The 27,170-nt window shown below is 57.2% G+C and overlaps 1 protein-coding gene and 1 long non-coding RNA gene across 4 annotated transcripts; one reads left to right on the forward strand and one right to left on the reverse strand.

The window, feature by feature from the left end:
* Positions 1 to 237: 237 nt before the first annotated feature.
* On the reverse strand, positions 238 to 25,451 carry RADIL (Rap associating with DIL domain). 2 transcript variants are annotated; one of them, XM_048321195.1, is made up of 16 exons: positions 25,366 to 25,451; positions 21,386 to 21,490; positions 17,814 to 18,372; positions 11,957 to 12,264; positions 10,280 to 10,936; positions 10,075 to 10,112; positions 8,925 to 9,085; positions 8,139 to 8,251; positions 7,029 to 7,266; positions 6,400 to 6,572; positions 5,973 to 6,123; positions 5,473 to 5,663; positions 4,258 to 4,651; positions 4,035 to 4,174; positions 3,156 to 3,295; positions 238 to 2,549 (listed from the first exon to the last, which is right to left on the reverse strand). In XM_048321195.1, exons 2-16 carry the CDS (start codon positions 21,419 to 21,421, stop codon positions 2,444 to 2,446), a joined length of 3,405 nt encoding a protein of 1,134 aa, XP_048177152.1. In that variant the 5' UTR covers positions 21,422 to 21,490; positions 25,366 to 25,451; the 3' UTR covers positions 238 to 2,443. The 2 variants fall into 2 exon arrangements, with proteins under 2 accessions (XP_048177152.1, XP_048177153.1); XM_048321196.1 differs by lacking the exon at positions 21,386 to 21,490 and having other exon boundaries at positions 25,366 to 25,441.
* On the forward strand, positions 24,136 to 27,112 carry LOC125334390. 2 transcript variants are annotated; one of them, XR_007207130.1, is made up of 4 exons: positions 24,136 to 24,276; positions 24,524 to 24,715; positions 26,770 to 26,918; positions 27,007 to 27,112. It is a non-coding gene; the product is annotated as an uncharacterized LOC125334390 (long non-coding RNA). The 2 variants fall into 2 exon arrangements; XR_007207131.1 differs by having other exon boundaries at positions 27,010 to 27,112.
* Positions 27,113 to 27,170: the final 58 nt, after the last annotated feature.

Below are 27,170 nucleotides of genomic sequence, written 5' to 3' on the forward strand. Positions count from 1 at the left end.
TACCCTGCCAGCACACCCTGTGCCTTTGGAGATGTACTTCCCTCCCTTCCTCTGCCTTGTTTCCCCATCCCTTTGCTCTCACTACACCTGCATGTGCTGCTTTTCTTGCCTCTCCGTGCAGCAGGTCGAGCAAAGGCATGTGTGAGCTGGAGCATGCAGGAGTGACTCTCACATCTGGGAGCCCTCACCACTCTTCTGTCTCACCATCAGAATGAACACAGATCCAAGAGACAGCTGTCAGAGCAGGGCTTAGAGAGATTTATTGATCCAGTTTATTGTTGATACAGAGCATTTCTTAACATCCACCGTGTCCGACAGGCGCCATGCTGTGCTCAGTATCTGCACCAGAGTTTTATACACATCCGAGCTGTACAGTATTAACACACAGGGAAGTCAGTCCATCCCACTGCTCCTCCCTGGAGAAGCCAGCCCTCATGCACACTAGTAAATAGCAGGGTTTATTTACAGTCTGTTTCAATACGTGACTGCACTGTGAGCGACACACAGCTCTGGGGCTGTTTTCCAGCTCCAGGGGTGCTCAGTAGGTTGCGCTGGTACTGCTGGAACGTGCCAAGATGCAGCCCCAGCACTGTCTAGTGCAAACCAAGCCTCCCCCCAAGCCCTGGCTCCGGGGCAGAGGGGAGTAAGGAGTGCATGCAGTTTGCCCAGGGGCTTTAGGCAGCCCATTTCAAGTTCTGTGGAGGACGACAGGCCAGCATACCTACTTGATTGAAAGTGAAGTGAATCACCAGGAGCCCTGAGCCTTTGCTCGCCTGCTTGGTAGAGCAGAGTCAGCAGCAGGAGGATGCACTGCTCCCAGTCCCTGGTGGGGCAGCACCCCAGGCCAGGGCTGTGAGCATGGCCCAGCAGAGCAGCAAGGCACTCGTGTCTCAGAGAAGGTGCCTGGTCCATCTTGCCTAGAAAAGCAGGCCAGGGTGTGTTGAAATCCAGTAGTGGAGCGTTTCCCTTGCATGGAGTGTTTTGACATCTCTCTCCTCCTGCAATGTGCAAGACTAAGCACAGGAACCAAAACTGCAGCAGTGAGGCGTAACTAGAGCCAACCCTGTTTTAGCATCACAATCCTCGGAGCACTGTTGTGAGATGCCATGTGAGTATCTGATCTGCTGCCAGAGCCTGGACTGCACAGGGTGTGATGGAGGGCTTTGCTGCAGGCTGTTTTAATAGGGTTCAGCTAAACTAGGTCTCAGTATCTGTCTATATGTGGAAATCAGGTCGGGTTTATCCCGTTAATGGTGCTAAAAGCAGAGGGAGGACTCAGCGGGCAGGAGGCCGGGTGTGTGGGGGCCCAGGCAGCCACACGATGGAGCTGAACCCTCGGCTGAGCTGACACCGTGGTCGGCAGCAGGTAGCAGAGCAGTTCCTGGGATATTCAAAACTCCTCCCAAAGGGAGTCTCTGCTGTCCATCATCACCTGTCAGCATTTCAGCAGCACGTGCTTGGGAGATGCTCCGAGCAGGGCACGGAACAGGGTGGCCTTGCAATGGGCTGGAAAAGCTGGAGGGAGAGGACCAGGACATGGTGCCAAGCTGTCGTTTGTCTGCCTGGGCTGGTGGCAGTGCCATGTGCTGCTGGGGTCACTCAGGTTCCTGGTGGCACCAATCCTCTGTGGGGACATTCTGCCAATCAGTCCTGGGGGCCTTCAGCCGGGATCCTGGTGCCAGAGCTGGGCAGTAAATCTGCGGAGCAAGGCCAAGGGAGTTCTTCTCAGCAGGGAGCTCTCCCCAGGACTCACAGGAACTGCTGGTGGTGTCAGCCCTTTGCTGTAGCTGCTTCCCATCCCGAGGCAGGGCTGGAGCCCAGCGGCAGAAAGGCACCTGAGTGTATGGCACCAGGGGAATTAACTCCTGGTGAAGCATCTTGTGTGGAATCCCACTCCTCGGTGCTTGTGCTGCCTTACCACCCCCAGAGCTGAGCACACTTTTCCAGCCTGATGTGCCAGCACCTCAGGTGGCCACTGCCACAGTGAAGCCCAGGCCTGCCCCACATGTTCATCTTCAAAACACAAAGGTATTTCAAGCTTTCTGCCTGCCAGCATGAAATACCACACAGGGCTGCCAGCCTAGAGGAACAGAGGAGCCTGCCTACAAGGCCCCATGGTGAGAGCATCCCCTTCCCTCCCCCTGCCAGAGGGGACAAAGGAACAGGAAAGGAGAAGAACGTCCTCCTGAGTAGGACGACACTGGGTATAAGGTGAGGCTGGGCAATGGATCAGGAATGATGCTCCCAGCCAGGGCAGTGGGAGAAGCGTGCACCATCCTTGCGTGTCCTTTCATCTGCTGCAGTGCAGGGGCAGTGTCCAAAAGCATATGGAGGGTTGTTGTGGAGTCCTGGTCCTCCCTCTTGCACTCTAGGCTCCCTGAGGTCAGCCTTAACCAGAGCTGTAGCCACAGGCTGCTGCAGAAGGATCCTTGCACCACAACGACTAAGAGGAAGAGGAGCTGGAACTGATTTTTTTGGCTATTTCAATGTCCGACTTGGCAACCAGAAACCGTAGCTTCTTCCCTCCGGAGCGGATGAGGTCCACGGCACTGCAGGGAGCAGCAAGAGGGAGAGAGGTGAGTTCTGGCTCCCTCAGGCTGGCAGCCCCTCAGGAGCCTGCCAAGTCACGGACATTCACAAAACACACCCCCTTTGCCAATCACCTGCCCCTCTGCCCTGTGCCTGCTCAGGGTTACACGCAGGGGCTGTTTCTCTCCTGCCTGTAGCTTTGTGGAGGGCTTGGCCTCCAGGTTAGTGCTGCCAGGATGAGGGCAAACAAACCCTAAGCTGCTCTGTCCTATAGGCACCTGGGCTCTGCCTCTGAGCTGCCCCATCCCACCACCTTCAAGAGGAACCTGGGGTGGGATGGGGCTGGAGCAACTCTGCATTGCTGAGACACACCTCTGGAGCTCCCATTTATTTCCCATATATGCTCCCCAGTTGTTGCTCCATAATCCCTCTTCCGAACCCACAGCCTTTCCCCCTCTCTGGTGTCCTGTGCAGGTCACTCCTCTCCCTGCAGCTTGCTCGTACCGCAGCATCCTCAGGACTGCAGCACTGGCAACTCTTGCAGCAAAACAGCTGGAAACCTGGACCTGACAGTAACTCCCCCAGTGCTGGCACCACCCCAGGCCCTCTGCTGAGGTGAGGCTCACCTCTGATAGTCTGCCCCAATGAGGCTGGTGCCGTTGACAGCCAGGATGCGGTCCCCGATGGAGAGCCTGCCGTCGGCAGCCGCGGGGCTGTCTTCAATCAGGGTGCGGATGTAGATCCCCGGGGAGCAGAGAGGAGTGTGCTGTTAGCAAGGAAAGGAGGTGAGCAAAAAAAGGGACACAAAGATTTGTGGTCCCAAAGGGCTGAGCTCCCCAGATGGGGTAACTCTTCCCCAGAGCTCACAGCCAAGCCTGATGGCAAGTGGGACCTTGGAGATGCTTGGGAACATGATGGGGATGGTGCTAACAGTAACAGGAAGGAAATTAGATCCTTTAGTTTTATATCAATTTATACACAGAAAGGAGAGGTGGGGGCAATCTGCTCTTATTCAATTTAATTAAAAGTAAAGCATCATTAACCTGCAACCGTGTTGGGATGGGAGCTCTGCTCACACTGTCCCAGGGCTCGGTGATGCTCTGTTTCCTACTGTCCAACAGCTGATCCACCCCACAATGCTAGATTCCTCCTTATGCAAAGGAGGAGCTGGTTTGACACCCTGTGAGCCTCCCTGCTCCTCTCCACTTCTCCTGCCACCGCTGAAGGGTGGAGGAAAGACCTCGGCTGAGTCATTTTCCTTCCACAAGAGAGCTGAGCCTGTTTGCTCTCTCTAGCTGCAGGACAGCTGTGGCCTTTGTATGCATGGCACTGCAACCTAGGAGTAGAGGTCCTCTGATAGATCTCTCTCTGCCTCCTTGTCCCCAGGAGAAGCACCCTAGCTCCCGTGGGAAGCCATCAGCTTCTTTGCTGGCTTTTCTCGGGGTATAAACCCAGTCCCACATGTCCCACTCCAGCAGTGTGAGGGACACGAGCTGAGAACTCACCACACCATCGATCAGCCCCATCCCCAGCCCGATGGGTCCCCTCTCCAGCTCCACCACGAAGACGTAGCAGAAGTCGTCGGTGGCAGAGCTGCGGCTGGAAGACTCCGGCGTGGGGTAGTCATAGGGGGTCGGCGAGCAGCCTGGCAGCGGAGAGAGCGGCTTACGGCTCTGGCACCGCCCAAACCCAGCCTCACAGCGCCGGGGCAGCGCCAGCACTCGGTACCTTCGGGGGTGCTGCCTTTGGTGCCGTTCATCCCGTTCCTGCGGGGGTCCTGCAGCCCTTTGCCGGTGCCCTGCGGTGACTCCGGGCTCCCGGAGTCGAAGTTCAGGGGGGTGGTGGGTGGTGTCAGCAGGCAGGAGGAGTCTGTGGGCGCCGTGCCGGCCTTGGGGACCAGATTCCTGCCCAGCTGCAGCTGCTTGAGCTTCTCCTGGAGCTGGGGCTCACCAGCGGGGGGCTCGCAGGGACAAGCGTTGGTGGCCAGGCAGAGCTGGGGGTTCCCCTCTGGCTCGGCACAGCCCCCCAGGGAGCAGTAATCCTCCTGGGCAATGGTGCTCCCCAGGGCGGCCGCCGGGCCCTCGCTCACCTCCAGCACCTCCGGCGCCGTGCATGCCTCTTTCTTAAGAAGGAGGAAAATGCTGTGGGACCCCCTGCATGTGCTTTTCACTCCCTACCTGTACCCCACCACCCTGTCGCTTTCCTGGCTGCCAAATCCATCCAAAGCCTTGGCAATTCAGACAATGCCAGGCTTGTCCTGGCTTCCCAGCACAGCTCCCACACCCCCGTTTGGTGGCCAGGGCCATGCTGGGGATGTTTACAGCCAGCCGGGAGGGGATTCCTGGTCATGTCCCTGCTGGGGGATCCCATTGGAAGGGAACACTGGGGTAGCACAGTTCCTCCTGTGCCACAAGGGCTGGGCAGTGTAGCCCCAGGGTGACAGACAGTGCCTGTGGGTGCTGCAGGGGATGGGGACAAGATGGGAGAGAAGAAGGGGACCTGCTGGAGGGACGTCCTCCACTTGGTAGTTGAGCTTATCACCCACAGCACGTATCACCCTCCCTGTGCTTTACAGGCATTAGCTAATTAGTGCTTTTGTGCAAGCCTGGCTGCTGGGGATGGGCAGGGTGCAGCGCAGGGAGGACAGGGAACACGCAGGGAGAAGGAGAGCACTGCTCACAGACATCTCCCCTTCCTCCCTCCTCCCTGCTAACGAGATTGCTGGGAAGAGCCTGTCCTTCCAGCTCACCTTCCCGGGCCCCCGATGCTGGGGGATTAGCAGCACTAATCCTTCCAGAAGCTCTCCCCGAGGGCATTGCCACAGCTCCAGGCTGCAGGCGAGGGCAGCAAGCCCTTGGCACTGGGCTTGAAGGGGTCTGCAGAGGGACCCAAGACCCTCCTGCCCACCTGGGAGAGGAACAACCCCCATGGGATACAGGATACCTTTAAGGGTGCTGAGCTTGGCCCCTCGCTGGTGTGGGGGCTCTTGCTCTGCAGGCTCCAGAGGAAGTGGCGGATGTAAAGGAGGTGTTTGTAGATGTTGTCATCCAATGTCTCCACCTCCAGGTCCACTTTGAAGCCCCCGCTGGGCAGGATGATGGGTGGGTGGTTGTCAAAGGACTCCAGCATCTCATCTGAAAGGCAGAGGGACGGAGGTTAGCACTGGCCCAGGATTCACCCCACTCCTGCCTCCTGGCTCTCAGCCATGTGCAGTCTCCCAGCTGGGATCAGGGATTTAGTGAGCTTGAGCCAGCAGCATCCCTCACTTGGGACTGCAGAAAAAGCCTCACACCCATCTGAACGCACTTTGCATGCTTTGCAATATCTGAATTTTGGGGCTGTGGTTATTCCCAATCACTGCAGTTATTACAGGACACCCAGGAAGGGGAAGGGAATTACCTGTTTGGTTTGTATGTGACTGGAGTAGGCTGACCAGGACTCACCAGGCTGGAAGGCGGCCGGGCTCTCCTCCTCGCTGGGCTGCCATGCTGAGATGCAGCCCACATCCATCACTGCCTGGCACTGGCTCAGCACCCGGTGCAGCTGCGCAGGGCTCAGCGCTGGGAACTCGGCTCGCAGGGATGGCCAGGTCATCTGGGGGAGGACACAGAGCATGAGACCAATGGCAGAGGTGAGAAACTGCTTCCTCTGAGGAGCAGGAGCTTGCAAGGGGCACAGGAGGGAAAGACTGGGTAAGATGGAGAGAGCCAGAACATCCTCTCCTGGGTACTGCCCACCCACGGACCCTGGGAAAGGGCAGATGGTGGCGGGTTGCAAAAGGGATGCATCAGTGTAGGGACCCCCCGGACACTGAGCAGGAGCTTTCCTGCCCATGCCTATCCAAATGCCATGAGGCTGGGCATGCCTCACCTGCACCAGCTGGGAGCCGGGCATGGCCAGCAGGTTGGCCACACTGGCGAGTTTGGCGAAGAACTGCTGGGCGAGCTGCTCAAAGCCAGCACCACGCAGCCATTCCAGGAGCAGCCGCATGCTGGCCCGCAGCTTCACCCCCTGAGACCAGTGGAAGCAGCCCAGAGAGGAGCCTGAAGAGGCAAAGCATCCATCAGCCATGTCAGGGAACAGCCCCTCAGTCCCCCACCACCTGCCCCGGGTTAATGTCCCCAGCATCCTGTGGCTGTAATTCCTGGTGCTGGCTGGACCTTGCCTGGCACTGACAATGGGGCAACTGTGTTAATGAGGGCTAATGAGCACCTCAGGCTGCCATAGTTTATTAATGAGCTGCCCCTATCAACTGCCCTCAGCCTCCTCTGCTCAGGCTCAAAGGGGCAGTGGAATGGGGATGGGATCCTTGTGGGGTTTAGCCTCTCCTGGGAATGGGGACGCTGGTGCCAGCAGCTGGGTCTGTGCTTGGCCTCCCTGTAACAGTGCCCATCCCCAGCACCCTCCTTCCTGTACCCTCCAAGGTGGCACTGGGATGGACTGGAGTGCATCCCAGCAAGTCAGTTCTCCATGTGTCACCCAATTCAAGGAGGACTGACCCTTATCCAGGAGCTGGTTGAAGAGCAGGGTGTTGGAGAAGAAGAAGAGGTAGGCGAACATCTGGGAGGTGATCTCGGGGTGCACTTCGTACTGGTGGAGCAGGTCCAGCACGGCCTGGTAGATAAGCACGACCCTGCGGAGCTCCTCGGGCAGCGGCGGGGTGCCCCGCCAGCTCTCCCGGCACTCACTCTGGAAGGGATTGCACTCCAGCAGGGCAGGGAGCGACACGTACAGACACTGCAGGGAGAGCAGCAAGTTCACAGCAGACTCAGTTTGTTGGGTTTTTCTATTTTTGCATGAGCCAAACCTTTCCTTTACCTCCGCAGCTAAGCAAACTCTGCCAGTGCTGCTCCAGCAAGGGGCTGCTCCTACTCACCCCCTGCCTCCGTGGGCTCCAGTGTTGTGCAGAAGTTTAAAAAAATCATAAAAATTAACATGTTGGCCGCTTTTAGCACTTGGAAGTGATGGTGTGTGACAGCAGCTAAAATCTGTAAAATCCGATGTGAACCAGGGCAGAAGCCGATCAGTTGGGCACGAGGGTGAAAGAAAAGTCGGGATCGGTGGGGATGGCATTTCCCTATTGCTTGAATGGGAGAGCAGTGCCTTGCACTCACTTGTGCGGGGCTAAGGGAAGGGGAGGGTGCTGAGGAGGAGGGCGCAGGGGAGGAAGGCGCTGCTCTGGAGCGGTGCAGGAGCAGCCCCTGTGTCCCCGCGGGCCGGTGCCAGTGGACAGGAGCCGTCCTGCACAGAGCAGCCTTTCTGTGCCTCACACTGCCCGCTCTGTTCCGCTGCCGCTGCCGCCCGGCTCTCGCGGTCCAACGGCGGCGGCCCAGGGGCCCCTTTCCATCACGCCCTGAATCACACCATTATGCCGCGCTGGCCGGAGCCAAGCAGCCCTCCCCAAACACCTCCCCCGAGCCGCTGCACTGCAGACAAGGAAACACGCCGCAGTAATTCAATACTTTTCCTGGGCTGCGACCAAAAATCGGGGCACTTCAGCCCGAAGGAAAACACCTCAGCGTGGTGCAACTGCCAAGGAGTAAAAGCTTAAAAAAACCCCTCCTGCACAGACCTGGGGATGCTCGTGCTGGCCCTGTGTGGCACCGTACCTTGGAGATGTAGTAGACACACTGCTGGAAGGTGTACATGATCACCTCCTCCAGCACCGTCATCGCCTCCTCGCTGGCCGTGATGGTCGAGGAGAACAGAGACTCCTTGGAGCCTGCGGGGAGGAGAGGAGGATAGGGGAGCAAACCTGCAGCAGCAAGGCCCCCAAATTCCTAGGCTGTGGGTTATTAGAATTTCCAGGTTTGTATCATCACCACGGAATCCCTCATCAGGGCAGAGGCTCCTCTGGCCGCAGGGAGCTCCCATCTGCCATCCCCCACAGCTCCCATCCCTGCCGGCAGCTCAGGGCTGCACCCTCCTTCCAGCACCTGCCTGGCCTATGAACATTTTAACTTTCTGCATAGACCAGAAACTTTCTGAGGCTAGTTTAATACCTTTTCATCTTTTTTTCTTTCATTTTGCTGGCGTTAACATAGACTCACTGAGCAGTTCTGCAGGGCTGCCTACAAATCCAGGTGCCCCCACAGCAGCCAAGGGTGAAGAAAGCCCCCCCGAGGCATTAACCAGAAGCTGCCATGGTGGCAGAGGATGCTCATCTGTGAACACAACACAACCTGGCTCTGGAGCTGGGCAGCACCACGGCAAGATGTGAGGCTGCTCCTCCCACAGATTTCCCCAGCCCACACCACAGAGATGTCCCTGCTGATGAGGATTACGGAGGGTTAACGGAGCATCTCGAGGGCACCAACCACCGCCTGTGGCTGGGGATTAGCAGAGCAGGGCTGCTCCAGCTGGAAAAACAGGCAGGATGCTGCATCCAGACTTACCTTTGATGTCCAGTTCCTCCTCCATGCTCTGGATGTAGGTGGGTGATTTCTGCTGGACAAAGTAGAGGATCTCGATGGCATTGGCCATCCAGAAGATGATGTGCTGCAGGTCTGGGAGAAGGTCTGTGATGGTGAAGCGGGACAGGGTGGCAGGGTCCTGGCTGGGGAGACACAGCAGGTGTTACACCTACTGCTCCTCAGCATCCCTGCTCAGGCTTTTGGGGAGAAAACAGCCAGCCTGGGGCAATGCCAGAGAGCTTTCACACCCCTCCACCCCCAAGCCCAGCACTCCCCTTAGAAAGATCCTTTACAAGCGAAAATTCAGTGGTTCCTGCTCTGGGGTGGCCAAGGTCACCTGGCCTTTGTGGGGTGCCACTTTTGGGGGAGACTTCCCCTTGATACAGCTGAACTGCAGTAAGTACTCGTGGCTGAAAAGCAGCCCTTCCCTAGGGGTATGTGCTGCTCCTGCCAGTTCTGGACAGTTAAACCCAGCTCACCCGCCCTGGGCTGTTCAAAAATAAAGCAAAAAACATCTGGGAAATTTCTCAAATGCCAAGCTGCTTTTTCTTGCTGTAGGAAAGGCCTGGGAAGTATCCTTGAAGTTTATCCTACAGGAGGGCTCACAGCAAGCACCAACAGTTCTTCCAGATACTGGTTTAGGGATGGGATTTTGGAAATGGCTGGGAAGACAGCTCCTTGCACCACTGTGATTGCCCCAGAATGGTGCTCCCAGCACTGGGACACCCTGTGCCACCACCCCTGGATGCACATATGCAATGCCAGCTCCATCTCAGCTCCACTGAGGGGTCTCCAGCATGAAGAAGGTCAAGCTCAGACGTAAGGGACATTCCTGCTATATCCCTTAGGGATGAAGCCACAAGTGCAAAGCCTCGGCCAGGTCTTGGATCTGCTGCAGGTCTTATTCCCTCCCGAGCTCGCCAGCTTTTCCAGACCCACACATTCCATGCAGGCATCGTGGTTAAAGGACCAGAGAGCAGAATGTGTGGGATTTAGCAGGAAAACTCATCATGCATCACTGCTGACAGGCTGGGAGGGTGGTTTTACCAGGTTTTACTCCCTTCACTCATGGAGGAAGGACTGGTGTTGAGTTCTCCCTGTTTTGAGGCAAAACAAGGAGGGTCACACTTACTGCTGGGATTGCTTTTCAGCCAGCTCCCGCGTCCGCTCCTGGGCAGGGAGAGAAGGGAGAGCACAGTGAAAACCAGTGGGATGGGATGGCATGAGCATCACCCCCATCAGCACTCGCTGCCACCGGGGACCAGGCTGGGAAGATCCCAGGGAGGGGTCCAGCAACACCCCCACCCCACAAACACCCCCTCACACCGCCGACTGACCCACACCGTCCTCTGGATCATTTTGGCCGCTTTGAGCAGCAGCTGCCCGAAGTCTCCTGGCTCAAAGTTGGTGGCCGAGTGCTGGATGCAGAGGCAGAGCAGGAAGGCGGGTGTCAGCTTGTGGTCATCCCCCCCGGGCTCGATCAGGGTCATGATGCGCCGCAGGAGCACGTCCTCAGCCGCTGGCTCGAACTCCAGCTGCAGCTTCCTGCGGGGCGTCCTGGGGCCGCCGGAGGGCGAGGGGCCCCGCTTTTTGGCAGCAGGGTCCTTCTCCTTCAGCAGGCTGCCACACGCCCCGCACACGTGGGGACTCTCGGGGTGCAGGGCTCGCAGCCTCAGCAGGGTCTGCGCCGGCAGCGGCTGCGCCTTCATGGGGTCCTTGTAGAGGAGCAGGTAGTAGAGGCCGAGGGACAGCAGGTCCCCGTGCCGCAGCACCACCGTCCGGGCCACCTCGGCAAAGTTGACAGAGATGCCAGCGCCGGCGATGGGCTCCAGCACCAGCTTCTCCTCCGAGCGGTGCCGGGAAGGTCGGAGCTTCCTGATGGTGCAGTGCAGGGGCAGGATGTCGGGGGCTGACAGGCTGATGCTGGGCTTGCTCGCCTGTGTCCTCTGGCCCACCGTGTGCTGCTCGCGGTTCAGCAGGTAAACCAAGCTGTCCTGCCAAGCCAGGAGACGCAGCATGAACCGGGGAACGGGGAGAAGGGACCCTCCTCCCTGCCATGCAGTGAGTGCTGCAGCCTCCCGCTGTCCCCAGCAGTCCCCTCGCTGTCCCCAGCTGTCCCCCATGCACCTTTGCATGGCAAAAACATTTCTTTTTTCACTCTCCTCGCTGCCAAGCAGGACAGCAGCGATCCCTGCCTTGGGCACGCCAATAAATGGGCACAATGACTTTGGGCATGCAGTAAATGGGGCTGCTTTGGGCAGAAGGAGCCCTCCTTCCACCTCTCCCCCTCATCCCTTCCTGCAGCTGTTTTTCCCTCCCACCTTCTCCCCCCAGGCTGCAGCGATGCCTGCACCCCCAGCCCGGGGGCACGGTGGGACCCCAGTCAGAGCATCCACCCCTTGCCCTGTCTTTCCCCACAGTCTGCCCGCACACCCCGGTGCAGCTCAGGGGACCACCCCGTGCCTCAGTTTCCCCGGCAGCACTAACGGGATGGCTGCAGTGCTGGTGTCACCCTGCCAAAAAGCTTGGAACAGCCGGATACTCAATGGGCGCAAAGTAGCCATTAACTGCAAGAGCTGTCCCTGTCCTTTGCAGTTCTCCAAGTACCTCCAGCAGACGCACTGTTCTCCTTGCAGCCTCTGATTCCATTTGCCGCTAAGGACGCAGCCGGACAGGGGACGGGGCAGCTCAGCCACCCCCGCAGAACCAGGGCTGCCTCGGGCCGGGGCAGGGATGCTACTCGGGGATCACCTTGCATCCCTCTGGGGCATTGCAGGGGGTCACGGGTCCTGCCTCCGTGTGCCCCGTGCTTGGGGACAGACTGGGGACAGACTTGGGGACAAGGCTGCGAGTCCCAAGCCCGTTTCCTAAAGGATGCTCATCCGCACCACCACCGCCACCCCCCTCGACCCCAGCAGCTCCGGCCATGCAAGCAGCCCCGCTCCCCGGGGCTTTGGAGGGTGGGAGGGAAGCGGGGGGTGCCGGGGGTGCGCAGGAGGCGGCGCGGTGCTTACATGCTGCTGGCTGTAGCCCTGCAGGAGCAGGAGGTGCGGGGACTGGTAGAGGGAGTACCGCATGCTGCTGCCGCCGCTCCGCGCCGCCGCCGGGCTGCCGGGCAGGGTGGAGCAGTGCCGCTGGAGCCGGGCCCCGGCCCCGCTGCCGGCCCCGGCCTCGCTCCCTGCCCGCCGCGCCGGGGTCCCCAGGCTGGTCTCGCTGAGGCTGCGCCGCAGGGCCGGGGGGGGCCCGCGCCGCTCAGCCCCCTCCGCCCGCCGGGCCCCCCGCGCCCGGTGCCGCTGCAGCTTCCGCGCTTGGGCGTTGATGCCTGCGGGGATGGGGGGGAGACAGAGCGGCGTTCAGCCCCTGCAGCCCCCCCGGGACCACCCCCCGCCCCGCCGCAGCACCCCGCGGCTGGGGGGATGCTGCAGCTCGGAGCGCGGAGGGAGCAGCTGGAGCCCTCCCGGCGCTGCGCACCCACCCTGGCTTGATGGCCCTGGTCCTTTGCCCTCCCCGAAAGGTGACGCCAAGACACCGGCGCGGAGAGTTTAGTGTCCTAATGCCACGGCTAAAAAGGGGGTGTCCCAGCCCTCCCTGGCCCCCAAGCCTCACTGAATGGAGAGCAGCCGGTCTATAGTATCCCCCACCTGCCCTGGCCACGCTGCAGGGCTGGGGGAGAGGAGATCCCTGCTAAAAAGAAATTTCACTCAATCTTTGCTAAAAAGAAAAAAAAAAGAGCCCGGATTCTGCTTTCAGCCCTTCGGCGCTCAGTGGCCAGCAGCAAGTGGGAACCGCAGGGACCCCCTCCCCGATTCCCCGGAGCATCAGCCGGGCACGGGAGCTGCAGTGGAGCCCGGCTGCAGCAGGAACAAGCTGTAATTCACTTCTCCCAAGCATCAATTCGTGCAGAGCTGTCTGTCCGTGAGACAAACAGGAGCCGGAGTGAATGAATAGGCCTGGCCGAGCTGCACAAGCAGCCCCTCACACGGCATACCCAGAGCCGGGGGGGTCCCCGTGGGTCCCTCCGTGCTGCAAGCGTGGCTTGAGCTCTGCAGGAGAAATAGGAAGTTGTGCGTCCGAAGGGCGATGCTCGTACCTCAGCTGGGCGGCCTCCTGGGAGCAGGTCACTGGCATTCGGGGAGGACGAAGAGAAGGAAAAAACCTAAAGGATTTGCTTGCTGGAGCAGCAGTGCAGCGTTGTCGGTGCAGCTCCAGAGCCAGAGCCCCGCTCCTGGCTGGGCCGACCAGGGAGCAGCCTTTGGACAGAGAGATTTGGGGACAGCCAGCGGGATTTGGGGACGGCAAAGCAGAGAGCCTGGTGCCCAGGGCTGCTTAAAGGGATACTCACAAGCTCAGACCCAAAAAAAAAAAATCATCTGCCTTATTTGGTGAGGAATGGGCTGCCGGTTCTGAAATACATTTTTTTGTTTGTTTGTTTTAAATGGAGTGCTCCTTTGCTGGGAAAATCAAAGAGATGTGGATGGGGAGGGGGGTGGGACAGGGAGAAAATAGCCCCTGCTGTTTACATGCCTTGGGATTAGGGCAAGGCACAGTCAAGCCACCCCAAGCAGTCCCGTGCCCCACGTCCTTCTTAAAAAGGCAATCGGCCCCTCTCCCGTCCCCGTCCTGGCCACAGCACGCATGTGAAATCCAGGGAGAACAACAAGCCCACCCAAGCCACGCTGCTGGGGATGCCAAGGGCCACCCCAAAGGTGTCTGCAGGACACCTCAGCTCCCCCCAGGAGCCCTGTCCCCAACCCACAGCATGGAAATGAGCCAAAGGGATGAAGGACAGTTGGGGCAGTGCAGATCCCAGACCAGCCTGTGGGAGTAGGGAGGAGTGGGGCTGGATTCTGGGGAGCAGCTACTGCTGGAGCTCAGTGGGACAGACTGGGGTCCCATTGCCTGCAGAGACAGACCATCATCAGCCCCTTATCGAGGGGAAAGGAAGCTTCTGTATTTATTTTGTGTAGGAAAAAGTTGCTTTTTCACTGCCAATAGAGCCCCCGTCACAGGCTCCCGCTAACCCCGGGGCTGCGCTGGAAAGATAAACACAGCTCTTTTCCTGAGCATAACAAAGTCCCTCCATAAAACTGGTCGGGTTTTTTTTAATCCTTTGGTACTGTTTTGTCCTCCCAGGCATTGCAGGTTATCCCACACAAAACTCAGCCTGAACATCTCCAGTGCAGCATGACCAGGGCAGAGCCAGTGGCTGCTAAATGCACGTGGAGATTGGGATGGGAACAGGGTGTAAGGAGTTAAGGAGCACCTCCCAATATTACATTCCTCCCTGGATATCCAGGACTTGGATTGTATAAAGGTGCTGGTGCTATTGTTGGGGTGTTAGGCCTTGTTAAAGTTTAGGGCTGGACAGGCTCCAATGATCTCAGGCCTAGGGGAAGGTTAATAAGGCTTGGGAAAAAGGATGTACCACTGATAGTGGGCACAAAGAATACAGAATTTACAGGCCACAAGGACATTTGGCAGAACTCCCAAGATAAGGAAGAAACTAACAGAAGCAACTCAACAATGGTGCTGAATCAGCTCTGACTGGGTAAGAGGTAATTCTGGCAGGGGGAGATTCACAACCACCAGCCCAAGAAACCACTGACTGAAAACAAGAGTGCTCTCATTGTCTCTGTCCCCTCTTTTCTCCTTCTTTCTACCTCACATTAATTGTTAATAAAACCTGTATTATTTACTTTGGCATTTGTCTCATTTGCACCTCAATTCAGGCAGAGGCATCTCTCACTAATCACATCCTAACACAGGGCTGGCTCACATCCTTAGGGAGAGCTGGGCACCCCTTGGGCAGCACCCACCAGACCCCACCAATCTGCTGCCTCTAAACCCATTCTGCATCCCAGGGGAAAAGCTGCTAGCTGTGGTGCCTGGGATCTTGGCTGGGATCTGACTCTTTTTCAGCTGAGGAAAGAGGTTCCCTTTTCCTGGCTGAGAAATAAATCAACAAATAACTCCATGGGCCCCAGGAAAGGAGAAATGCTTTGAATGTACCCAGGAGGGACTAACACCAGGCTAGTCCTTCCTAATGTAATTGCTCCGCAGACTCTGCAGGGAATCTTCCCTGGATGCAGTTGTGCTAAGGTATATCAAAGCCAGATCCTCAAAGGCACTTGCCAGAGCATCTTTTAGAATAATAGGCTTAAATCCTGAGTTTCTGGAGCTGCGTGTGCAGTTCAGCCTCCAGCCTCTTGGGAAAGCTCCAGTTAGGACAGGACCTGGTACAAAATGGGGGTATTTTGGAAAATGAATGCCACTGAGATGCCAAGTGCTACACCTCCTGCCAGCCCCCTCCAGTTTGTGGGTGTTTTCTCTACATCTCCATAATTGCTGCCTCGATGGCCCCCAAAAAGAGCAGGGCTGGGGGTAGCAGGGAGAGGGGGCTGCCTCGTTTGCTGCAGAGAGGCTCTACCTGTGCTGCTAATTAGTGGCATGAGGAGCCAGCACCATCCTCCCCAGTGGGAAGCAGCTAATAAACTAATTAGGATAATGGGTAACTGAGCAGATAAAACTCTTAAGCTATTTGCTAACAGGTCATGGATGGGTGTGGAGCCTTTCCCTCAGCCACCAGCCCAGCAATGCACCTGTGTGACCCCAGTGGTTCCAGTCCTCCCAGTCCTGCTGCTCCAGTGATGCCCTGTGTGGGGAAGGGCCTGCAGGTATTGCCCTGGGGATGATTTGAGCATCTCTCTGCTTTTCTCTGAGGGAGCTGCAAGTCTGAAGTCCCTTTATTTTTGCACAGATGTTGTGTTTTCCACGCCAATGCCTCACCACCCTGGGCAGGCAGCTGCTGCTCAGCAAGGGGACCTCTGCCAGCTTGAGCCTGGTGACAAGGGTGACCCTGGTGGAGGGCACTCATGGTCAGTACCCCTTACACCAGGAGTTTTGTGTCTTTTTGGGGTGCTGGGTCACAGGCTGCATCACTCACATTCATTCCTGGCAGTTTGCAGATGAGGTGGGAAAGTGTGGCCCCAGCCTCATGGCATCCCAGGGCCACCAGCTCAGGGTGAGACTGGTGACAGAGCCCCTGGTGCCACCAAAAGAAAGGGCTGCAGGAGTGAGATTTTACCAGGTAAGACAACTATGGGCTGCGTACTCCGCAGAGCAGACAGCCTGACTGACTGTGGGTGTAGCTTCTGTCTTGGAAGAGCTTGGTCAGCTATGGAAAATGCCCAAAGATTAAAAAATGGGGAATTTCCATGGCCCCACCCAGGAGTGCTGAAACAAATGAAGTGATAACGAAAGCATAACAGGCTTGTTTCCAGATCCAGAGCACAGAATCCTATCAGGAACTGCTCCTCCATTGGAAATGACTGAAGGGTGCCAGTCCCAGGCCAGCTCGATGCTGCTCCTGTGCTGGGCAGCCCAGACCCTGCTGCTTCCCCAGCCTGTGTGGGAGCCTTGCACTCCCACGGCTCCCAGCCCACCCAGGATCCAGGTCATGGGCAGGAAAGTTGCTTTCTGGGTCCAAGGGGGAGGATTTGAGGCCGAGTGGATGTGACCTTGGGCTCCAGCAGGGAGCTGCCACATGGTCCTGCCCACCGTGTGCTGCAACCACTGCGCTTGGCTCTTGCCCTTCCCTCTATTCAACAGAAGCTGTTTTTAGAGTCGCTGCTCTCCCAAAGTGCTTCACATCTCTCTGATCCTGGCTGGAGAAAGAGCTGAAGAGAAGAGCAGAGCATCCACCTTCCTGGCCCAGGCTCTGGCAGGAGCCACCTCTTTGTCTGTGTGTCCCACGTGCAACGAGCTGGGACCACCTGTGGCATCCCCTCCCTGAGCAGACAGAGTGGACACGGTGAGGATGGAGGTAGCCCTCCACCTGGCTGCCAGGTGAAATCTCAACTGAAAATTGCAGCTGGGGGGGCTCCAGCTGCCTCTCCTCTCCCCCAGAATGCCCATGGCTGGATTCCCTCACCCTTTGCCTGGGCTCCTTCCAGCCTTTGTTAGGATGGGTGGCAGGGGAGCTGTGTCCCCCTGGTGTGGGATGGGTTGGACGGTTTGTTCTGGTGCTGGTGGGGGAGAAACTTGGCTCTTCTTTGGCAAGCACATAGAGTAATCCTGCATCATCATCAGTTTAGTTCTGACAGTAACAATCCTCTCCTACAGGCGTGAGGAACCGCTTGGGGCCCATCCCAGCAAAACCCCCTGGCTGACACCTCTGGAGCCTGGTCCAGACCCCTCTGTCAGCAGGCCTGACACAGCAAGCACACCATGCAAGCAAAAATCTGATTTTAAACCTTTCTGCCCTCATCCTCACAGGGCTTTTATCTGAGGGTGGGAGGAGGAAAGCTTCATTACTGTGTGCTGGGGTCACTTATTAACCTGCTGGTTCCTAATGACGCACTTATCTCCTCCTGCCAGCCCTGGCCTCCATCAGGCACTGCTGCAGGGGCTCTCCTGCCCTACATTGCTCTCTCTTCATTAGCTTTTCATTTGCCTTAATTGCTCCTGCAGATTTTCCGGGGGTGTCAGGCCTGGGGGATGCCCAGAGGGAGATGGGGGTGGAGGGGAGCAGGGCAGTGCTCTGCCAGGCACGAAGCTGGGGATGCCATGGCGCTGGTTCACTGATGGGAAGAGCAGGAAGCACTGATGGTCTTCCCTGCTGCTCCCCAGCCACGAGCAGGGTTTGGTACCAACCCCTAAACTGGCTGGGGTAAATATTTGAGGTCGCAGATACCAAATTAGTGCAGGAGAGTGCTGAGTCCTGCCTCAACGCAGGAGCCTTGCAGATAAAATGTGGCCAACCTCCCATTTGCACCACCCCCTGCACCCAAACCACATCTCAAAGCTGCTTGTGTGGGAGGGTTTCTGGGGGTGCATCCCAGCCCCTCTCCCTGCCCCACACCCAGCTCTGACCTGCAGTGGTGGTGTCCACATCCTTGGCTGCCATCTCCTCCACCTCCGCCCTCCTGCGCAGCTCCAGCCGGCGTGAGAAGCCCTCCCTGGGCTTCCAGAGGTCCTGGATGAGCAGTGGCTTCTCGTGGTCACCCAGGACCCTCAGCCCCTCTGTCTGCCACTGCTTCTCGGGGCCCTGGAAGCGGCCGATGACGTCGCACAGCGCATACTGCCCGGCGCTGAGCTGGCTCAGCCCGTAGCGCTCCAGGGCCTCCTTCACCAGCTCCCGCGCGCCAGAGCTGCCCGTCACCAGCACGCTCTTGTAGTTGGTGCCTGCACAGATGTTGCCCCCGAAGATTTTCAGGATGCCAGGTGCTGACAGCTGTGTGGAGAGCTCAGCCGGGTCGTCCTCCGTGGCCGCCGGGGAGGTGGAGGCCGAGCTGCGGTCCTTGTAGCTCAGGGTGCGGTACAAGACCTGGGAGAAGAGCCGGCTCTGGCGCTTCAGCCGGTTCTTGGATGGCGGAGCCATGGTGGAGGAGGGCCCATAAAACATCGTGCGTGAGGTCGTCATGAAGCACAGCTGGGCAGGGAAGAGCAAAAAGGGGAAGGTGAGCCGTTTAGAGGCCAGATGTGCAGCAGGGGAGAGCAAGCAGGTGGCCACGGAGGAGCCACTGTCATCTCCAAGGTGACAGATCAAGGGACGGCCATTTCCCTTGTGGAGCCCAAAACACCAGTGGAAAAGCTCAGCCAAACTGCTTGGCAGCAGCACGGTTACCTCTGGATGGATTTGTCCCTGAAAACAGTCTGGAGTGGCCCCATATTTCTCCATCATGTGTACTAAGAGGTCCCTCTTACCCAGGCAAAATGCAGTGGGAGGAGAGCAGAGCCCAGCAGGACTTGGCGGGGCCCATCCTGGTCAGGAGCCAAGGCACCAGGAGTTACTCTCACTAACGAGTTTACAGAGCAATCCCATTTTTTAGAGGTGAAACAAAAAGATCAAGTGCAAACTCACTCACTCTGAGGTCACTGCTAAGTGCTTTTGCTCAGTGAGAGGCACAGGGTGAAAATGGGCTTTAATTAGCCTTTCTAAAAATGCCCTGACTCCAGCAAATCTGTTGGCTGTTGCTTGTTTGCGGAGAACATTCAGGCACAGGGTGGCATCGCTGACAAGGCTGCCCTTGTCACGTTAGCCCAGGGCAGGGCTGCTCAGGGCAGCCCCAAGTGGGCAGCAGCGACTGGAGGAGATGTGGTCAGGGCCGTGTGGCAGCTCCCAGTGCTCCTCAATCCCCTGGAATGGACTGGGAACCACCAATCACTTCTGGATTTAGGTGCATAGCACACCTGCCTGATGTCACTGTCACCATCTGGGGATGGCTTTGAAATCCCATCCCCGGCTGCAGCAGCACCTGGTGCTTGCGTGGTGCTGATAATCCACAGCTGCACCGTGACCTGCTGGCAGGGGAGCTCTGGAAGTAAGACAATCCAAACATTCCTGATTTGCACAGGGCTGGGAACCCCCTCACCTCCAGATTTATAATGTGCAAGGATTCCACGCATACACAGAGGACCCCCAAAATGTCCCATCCGCAGCTATCAGAGCACAGGGTTGTAGCAGTTGGGGTGATCCAGCTGTGCCTGGCCAGGGACACGCGGGGCACCAGCAGCTTCCCACGGCTGCAGCCCCGACTCGCTCGGGCACAGCCGCGCCTCCGGAGCAAACTCAGCGCTATCAGGCAGAATGATGTCGGCCCTGGAAAGCCTCCAAACCACCATCCAATCCAGGAAAAAAGAGCGTCCCTGCTGCTAATGGAAGAGGTCACCTTCTAACCCAGAAACCACCTCCCAGCCATGCACGGAGGGCTGCTGCAGGATGTGCATCCCCCCATCCCGCAGCCAGAGGCCCATGGAATGCTGCAGATCGGGGAAACTGAGGCACCAAGTTCTAAGGATGTGGCCAGGAGCTGTTATGCTGCTGCACCCCAAGTCAACCCTTTCCCCTCTCCCAGCCCCACCAGGACTATGAAACTGATGGGGTTTGTCCTTCTTTCCAACCTGCTGGCTCCAAAACTGTCTCCTGGTGTGCTGAAGGGTGGGAGTTCTGGCACAGGACAGCAGGGCTGAGGACCTTGTGTTTTATAGTGCCCCAGAACTTCACCCCAACTCACTGGGTGCAGGTAAGGCTGCTCCTGTTCCCACCTTGCAACTGGGGAAACTGAGGCAGGGATGGGTTTGGGGCTCTGGCCCCCCCCACAATGCTGCTCCTCCTCTTCCAGCTGAGCCCAGAGCTGCTGCTCCCGCAGGGGACATCCCTGGGGCCATCCCTTGATGTGTGCTGTGTGACATCTCCTGGGAGTGCCGAGGCAGCCCCAACCTGGGGAGCAGGTCAGGGCACTGGCAGACAGTCAGGTTCAGGATCAGCTCCCCCAGCCCGTGAGCACGGCCCTGCCAGCCCTCATTAACATTGACCAGAAGGAAAACTGCCCCAGTGTCACTACAGGACCTTGTCATCAAAGATGCAAAAGACAAAACTTTGTCATCAAATCACTGGTTTCATGGATTTAATCTTCTCCACCCCAAACTACCCCCAGCACAAAGGGAAACCTTTTACCATCTGCTGGTGGCAAAATCATTCATCCACGTCCACATCACAGAGACTTGCTTCTTGCAGGTCCCTGCCTGGTTTTGAACGTGTTATTTATAGCTCAGCTATTTTTCTGCTCTTTCTATCAAATGCAGCTCCTACAGAGTTCGGGGGCAAGCCTGGATCAGGAGGAGCTTCCAGCCTGGTCACCCCAATTTTCAGCATCTAGAGCAGCACCGGTGTGATTTCACCAGGCACCAGGCTGGGTGACCTGAGAAATCGAAGCCTTCTCCCAAAGACAGAGGAACACACCTGGTCTTAATCCCCCGGAGGACTCTGAGGGCCAGGATAAGACGATAACGAAATGGGCTCCTCCCACATCCGTGCGCTCGGGCACGCTGGGCACCGGCATCTCTCACCAGGAGGAAATCTCTGGTATGTGCAGTCCTGCTGAGTCCTGCTGTGGGAGCGGGGATGCTCCAGCTGGACCCAGCTGCCCGGGGACAAGCCAGCAAGAGTGCCAACTGCTGGGCACAGCTCTCTGCAGGTCAGTGGGACACATGCTCCCGGATGGACATCCCTAGCCCAGGTGAGCTCCCTTCTCACTGCAAACCAGTTCCCTGGAAGGACACAAGCCTGCAGCTATGGAGCGTGATCCAGACTTTCCCAGGAGTCCCGTTCTCCAGCGTTCAGTGACGTTGTCTCTCTAACGGCTACGCAGGAATTAGTCAAAAGCCTGGGATTGCCCCCCAGCGAGATCTGTCAGGGATCCTTCACCTCTTCACAGCCACACCAAAACCAGCTATTTTCCACAGCCAGCTCTGTCTGAGCTCTGCAGAGCTGTGACAAATGCCCTCGGTATTCACGTGGCCACCACATGTCCTTCCATCACCACAACTGACTCTGCAAGCGCTGGGGACTTTCCTGCGGGCCCGAGGTTCCTGCTCCCGTCACGGGTGAGCAGTTCCTTCCCAGAGCCTCCACCCAGCGTTCAGGGAAAGCCTCTCCCTACCTTGCCATCCTTCTCACGTGCCTTTTTTCCTTCCATTCATCCTCCTTCTCAAAACAATCTTTGCCCTTCGTTGTGCATCATCCTGGGCAGGCGTCAGTCGTGTTTCTGCGAGAGGAAGAGGAGGAGAGGTGCTGGGCTGCTCATGGACATCGGCTGCTCGCAGTGTGGTGGGTTTGGAAGGCTCAGAGGTTCTGCAACATGCTCCTGATGTGCTGTGTGTGTTTGCATTTGGGCTACTGAGCCACATCTAAACCCCCTATAACCAACAGCACCTACCCCCATCGCATGGGAGAGCGGGAGAGAACAGCAGGAGGAAAGGAAAGGAGAGGAGAGGAGAAAGGAAGGAGATGGAACCAGCAACAGCCCTGTGACCTTTATCTCCTTCTCCCTAGCACACACATGCCCAAGGATGCCAGGCTGGGGACCCTCTGACCCATGGGTGGACAGCAAGCCCTGGACCAGCTCCTTTCCCCAATAGCCACAGCACACTGAGATGCTCACTGAATTTTGTTTTCCTGAATCTCAGCCTGTTCTGCTGGACATCAAGAAGAGCCACCCAGCACTGTCCCCTTGCCTTTTCACCACAGATCTGCAAGAACACAACCACTGGTAACCAAGAGACAAAGCTAAAAGAAGCACCTGCTAAGTGCCTCCAGGGATTTCACTAGCGTTCCTCGGAAAGAGCCATCAGGGCATGAGAACTGCTCTTTTCCATGGCTCCACTGTGATTAAAGATAAATGCATCATCCTCTAATTAAATCACCTAATCAGGGCCTTGGTGTGGTTCGATCCAGTGCCTCTTGCTGGCCCAGCCCCGGGGCTGTGGGAGAAGCTCTGCGGGTCATGATGTGAAAGGCAAAGAGGTGCTTGCCCCACCTCTGCTGCTCCATGTTTCTTCTGATGATTAATCGCTCCTCCTGGTAAAATATTTATGCCTTATTTCCAACGTGTCTGGCCTCAGCTGCCAGATATTGATTCTTGCCATCTTTTCTCTGCTCAATTAACAAGCTTCTGGCTACCATGTATTTTCTCCTCTGTGAGAATATTTAGACGCTTTTGCCAAGCCCTCCTCTTTCCTCTTTGACTTGATTTATGAGTGGACTAACTGGATGGCCTCTCCTCTCCAGCTGTAAGACCCTTTCTGCAGCCCCTTTGTCCCTTCCCCTCAGACTCCACATCTCCTCTGCTGAGATGGAGAGGTTGGATTTGGCTTCTATAAGCCCAAATTTGGTTCTGACCAGAAATGCAAATTACTGCTATTTTCCCTTTTTCCTGAGCCAAATTTCACATTATCCTGAAGATTTTGAATTCTCCAGTGCAGAAATGTGGACAGACAGGCAGCCACCCCCCAAACTGCTGCCTAGTGAACCCCTGTGCTGCCTCTCCCAGCATCTGCAAGCAGCTCCAGCTGAAAATTTACCATCGGGATTAGGGACAGGAAACCATGTACAGCCACAGTTATTATTTTTGGGTGTAGAAGATTTCCATGTTCCATTCTGCTCCAGTTAGGATGCCTTTCACTCCTCCGGTTTACCTCCGGATTTATACAAACCGTTAACACTCAGCTGCTCGGGGTCACATCCAGGTTTTTCCAGAAATCATTTTCATCTCCTTTCTTCCAGATTAGTGATAAAAACACCAAGTGCATGTTACCAGCTAGCAGTGCCCAGCAGTGATAATCTCCCTGATAACTGCCTTGGATATAGATCACGTTTATTTAATACCAGCTTTCTTGACACCGTGTAATGTCGGCTCTAAATACTGGACTGGATTGACTTCTTTAATACGGGGAAGTGCAGATTTTTACAAGAATATCACCTCCCATAACTCAAATGCTTCTCAGAAGTGTATTACAGCCAGAGAGTCACCTCTCATGTTGGAGACTGAAATAATTTCTGCTTGCCAGGAGTTATTTTCCATATAGCCACGTTGGATGGCAGGAATTTATTCCTGGTGCTGAAGTCTTTAATCAATTCAAGCCCAAGCCAGGTTTCTCCCTGGAGGGATGCTATCAAGCCAATCAACCTGTAGCTACCAGGTCATCTTATTCCCTTTTGGGAAGAGCAACAACACTATTAAAACACTTTTTAATCATCTGGAATTTCCCCGAGGCTCATCCCGGCGCACAGATGGGTGGTGAGATTTCAGCCATAACCATCCCAGAGCAGGAACCAGAAAAGCTGTTTCCTCAGGTCTTTGTTTGAAAAAATTGTCTTTTTTTTTTTCTTTTTTCCTCCTTTCCCTTTTTTTAATGTTTTTTTTTGGATGGAAACTGCTGGAGTGGCAGCCTCGGACTAACGGCACCGACCGCAGCCTGGATGCTGCAAGTGGAGGGAGAGGCCGCCCCGGCGCTGCAATGTGGAACAAATTAGAACTCGGAGAGCAAAGGAAATGAGAACGCCCTGGACGCGGCGGCTTTGACGTGCGCTCCTCGGCTCCAAATCCTGCCCCTCTGCTCCAGATCCTGCCCCTCTGCAGATCCCGTCCCCACAGCCCAGGCTGCCGGGGCAAAGCCCAAACCCCTCTGCTCCGAGCCGGAGACCCCGCTCCCTCCCTTTCGGGATCAAGTCTCCGCTCCCGAGCCCGGCCTTTCCTTGTGTGAGTTTTATCCATCTAATCTAGGGGCAGATCGGAGGCTGATGATGTCCATGGCTGCCTCGGTGCAGTCTTTAGCCGGATCAGGGCGGGTAAACTCCTTACCATGTTATTCTTAGCAGCAGGCACCCTGCCGCAGCCTGGACCCCGCGGCCCCGGGACTGTTCAGACAGGATGGAAAGGCAGCCCCGGTCCCGCAAACACGAACAGCTTGTCCCTACGGCAGCTATCGCTCCACAAACATTGTCACAGTTTGGGACCTGATTCCACAAGGACAACAGGAGTCCTTTCAGCAGGTTCTCTTTTATTGCTTTTTCCCCCCCTATAATTATTTTTCAGGGTCTTTTGAGCCACCAACGTACACTAGCTCTCCTTGGTAATGCACCAAGGCAAATGCCAGCCCTCTGCCCGGGCAGCTCTATTCACACACACACCCCAGAAACACTGCACAAAGAGCATTTGCTTTCTGCTGCCTCCCGAGCTCCAGAACCTCTGTAGGCTGCCTAATTATAAGATCTTAGCAATATTTTTTTTTTTCCCCAGCGATAATTAACTGGTCCTGCAGAGAGCTGAAAATAAGCACTTCCCAAGCAAGTAGCAAACTCCCCTGGGTTTTTTTCTGCTAAAGTTACAACTCAGCATGAAACTGCTCCAGCCTCACAGGGACACAGATCATCTCCGCACCTCCCTGCCACAGCCTGGGATGCCACCGCAGTCGCAGGCAGCTGAATACAGGTGAAACGGCGGGTGTGGGATAGCAGTGGGATGCCAAGGGGCATGCAACGGGGAGAAGGATCCCACGGGGTATGGAATGGGGAGAGGAATCCCAGGGAGTATGCAAGGGGGAGAAGAAGCCCAAGTGGCATGCGACTGGGAGAAGGCTACCAAGGAGCGTGCAGTGGGGAGAGGGATCCTAAGGGGTATGGAATGGGGACAAGGATTCCAAGGAGCGTTCAACAGGGAGAAAGAGCCCAAGGGGTATGGAAGAGAGCGGATTCCATGGGGCATGCGATGGAGAGAAGGATCCCAAGGGATGTGCGATGAAACACGGACCCCCGGGGACTGGCAATGTGGGGAAGGCTCCCCGTGTGCCCGGCCACGGGACAGGGACCCCCGGGCGCTGCGGTTCCCGGCAGAGCCCTCCCGCCGGCCGTGCCCGCTGCGGCTCCGCGGGCAGCGCGGGTCTCCCACGGCAACCGGACAAGCCCCGACCGCCGCGCTCCTCCCGCCTCCGGTTCCCAGGGGACGAGAAACAAACGCTCCCGCCCGACCCAGCGAGGGTGTGCGGGGACGCAACAGTGGGGATCTGCCCCCCAGGAAAGGGGGGTCCCTGGGGTAGGGTCTGCCTTCGCCCCTCCCCCGCGCCCCCCGGGCCCGGTACTCACCGTCGGAGCGGGGCTGGCTCGGCGCGACCCCGGCGGCGGCAGCGCCCGGAGCCGCCGGGGCTGCGCGGGGACCTCGGGCCGGTCCCGTCCCGCCGGGGCGGAGCGACAGCGGCACCGGCGCCTCCCCGCGGCCGCCACCAGCACCGCCCCGCCGGGACCGCGCCGGGGAGAGAAGGGTCGGGATGTGGGAAGGGGGTTTTGCCCCACTCTGCCCCCCTCTCTGAGACCCCAGCTGGGTCTTCAGCACAGAAAGACGTGGAGCTGTTGGAGTGAGGCTGCGAAGATGCTCCGAGGGTCGGAGTACCTCTCCTATGGAGCCAGGCTGGGAGAGCTGGAGGTGATCAGGATGGAGAAGGCTACAGGGAGATCTTAGAGCCCCTTCCAGGGCCTAAAGGAGCTCCAAGAGAGCTGGAGAGGGACTTTGGGCATGGAGTGACAGGACAAGGGGGAATGAATTCCCACTGACAGAGGGCAGGGTTAGATGGGATACTGGGAATAAATTCTTGCCTGTGAGGGTGGTGAGGCCCTGGAACAGGTTGCCCAGGGAAGCTGTGGCTGGCTCATCTCTGGAAAGGTTCCAGGCTGGGTTGGAAGTGGCTTTGATCAACTTGGTCTAGTAGAAGGTGTCTTTGCCCATGGCAGGGGGTTGGAAAAAGATGAGCTTTAAGGTTCCTTAGAACCCAAGACTTTCTAGGATTCTGTGAAAATGCCAGGAGCAAGCCAGGCAGGGCTGTGCAGGCAGTGGTGCCTCAGCTGCACAGGCTGGCTTTGGCCAAACAGGTTTTATCAAACCAGCTCCAGAGCTGACCTGGAGACTGCAGAGGCTGCACACAGGCCTGCACATTCCTGAAAGGAGTAAGGGATGGATTGTGACTGGGTAGTTGTTCAAGTTAAGACAGTCACTGATGCTCTGCTTCCCTTGGTGAAAACGTCTCCTTTCAGTGAAGGGCTGTTTCCCTGCCCAGGGGTGCTGGGGCGCTCTGGGTGGGAAAGTGATTCTGCCTCCCAGACACCCTCTGGGAATGACAGCACCAGAGCAAAGTCAAGAGGCCTCCCAGTCCAGCCCAATCGCCAGCAGCAAAGAAATGATGGGTGAGGTGGAAGTTGTGGGTCAGGTTTCGGGTGAGTTCAGCTGCCCTGGAAGCAGGGAACCCTCCCTGGCTTTCTGGGAAAGCCACTGAGCATGGTAGCCTGGGGGGAACTCACCCTGTGTAATTATGGCAGAGAGGGCAGACAGTGGATGTGCAGAGGGCAGGCCAGGCAGCTCCAGCACGGGGGCAAATTCTCCCCTCCAAGAAGAGCCAGTGCCCATGGGAGAGGCCGGTGGGAGCTGCTGGGTGCTGGTGGGGTTCCCCTGTGGGGTCAGCAGCGAGCTGTGCTTACCCTCTGCCCAATCTGCCACAGGTTTTCTGCTCCTCCGTGGCTCTGGCATCCTTCATCCCCCTGCAGCGCCAGCCCTGGGGCTCCACACCTCAGCTTCTGACTCAGCCATGGAGGAGGGAAAATGGCAGGGCTGGAGCAGGCGTGGAGGGCTCTGCGCTGAAGCCACCGTGGTGAGATGCTGGTGAGCCTTTCAGCCAGCACTTCTGGCCACACGGGCACTGTCAGCAAACTCATTTATTTATTTCTTTATTTGTTCAGCAGCTGGCAATGCCATCCCTGCATCAAGGTGAGTCAGTGCTCAGCATCCCAGCACCCTGCAGTTGGCTGAGCGTCTCCTCTCCTCACCAGGGACCAATGCCGTGTGGGTTGAGTCAGATAGAAAAAAAGGTTTATTTCCAGGTGCTGCAGGGGAAGTAATTTTG

The sequence above is a fragment of the Corvus hawaiiensis genome, chromosome 16 (genome assembly GCF_020740725.1).
Source record: "Corvus hawaiiensis isolate bCorHaw1 chromosome 16, bCorHaw1.pri.cur, whole genome shotgun sequence".
Lineage (NCBI taxonomy): Eukaryota > Metazoa > Chordata > Aves > Passeriformes > Corvidae > Corvus > Corvus hawaiiensis.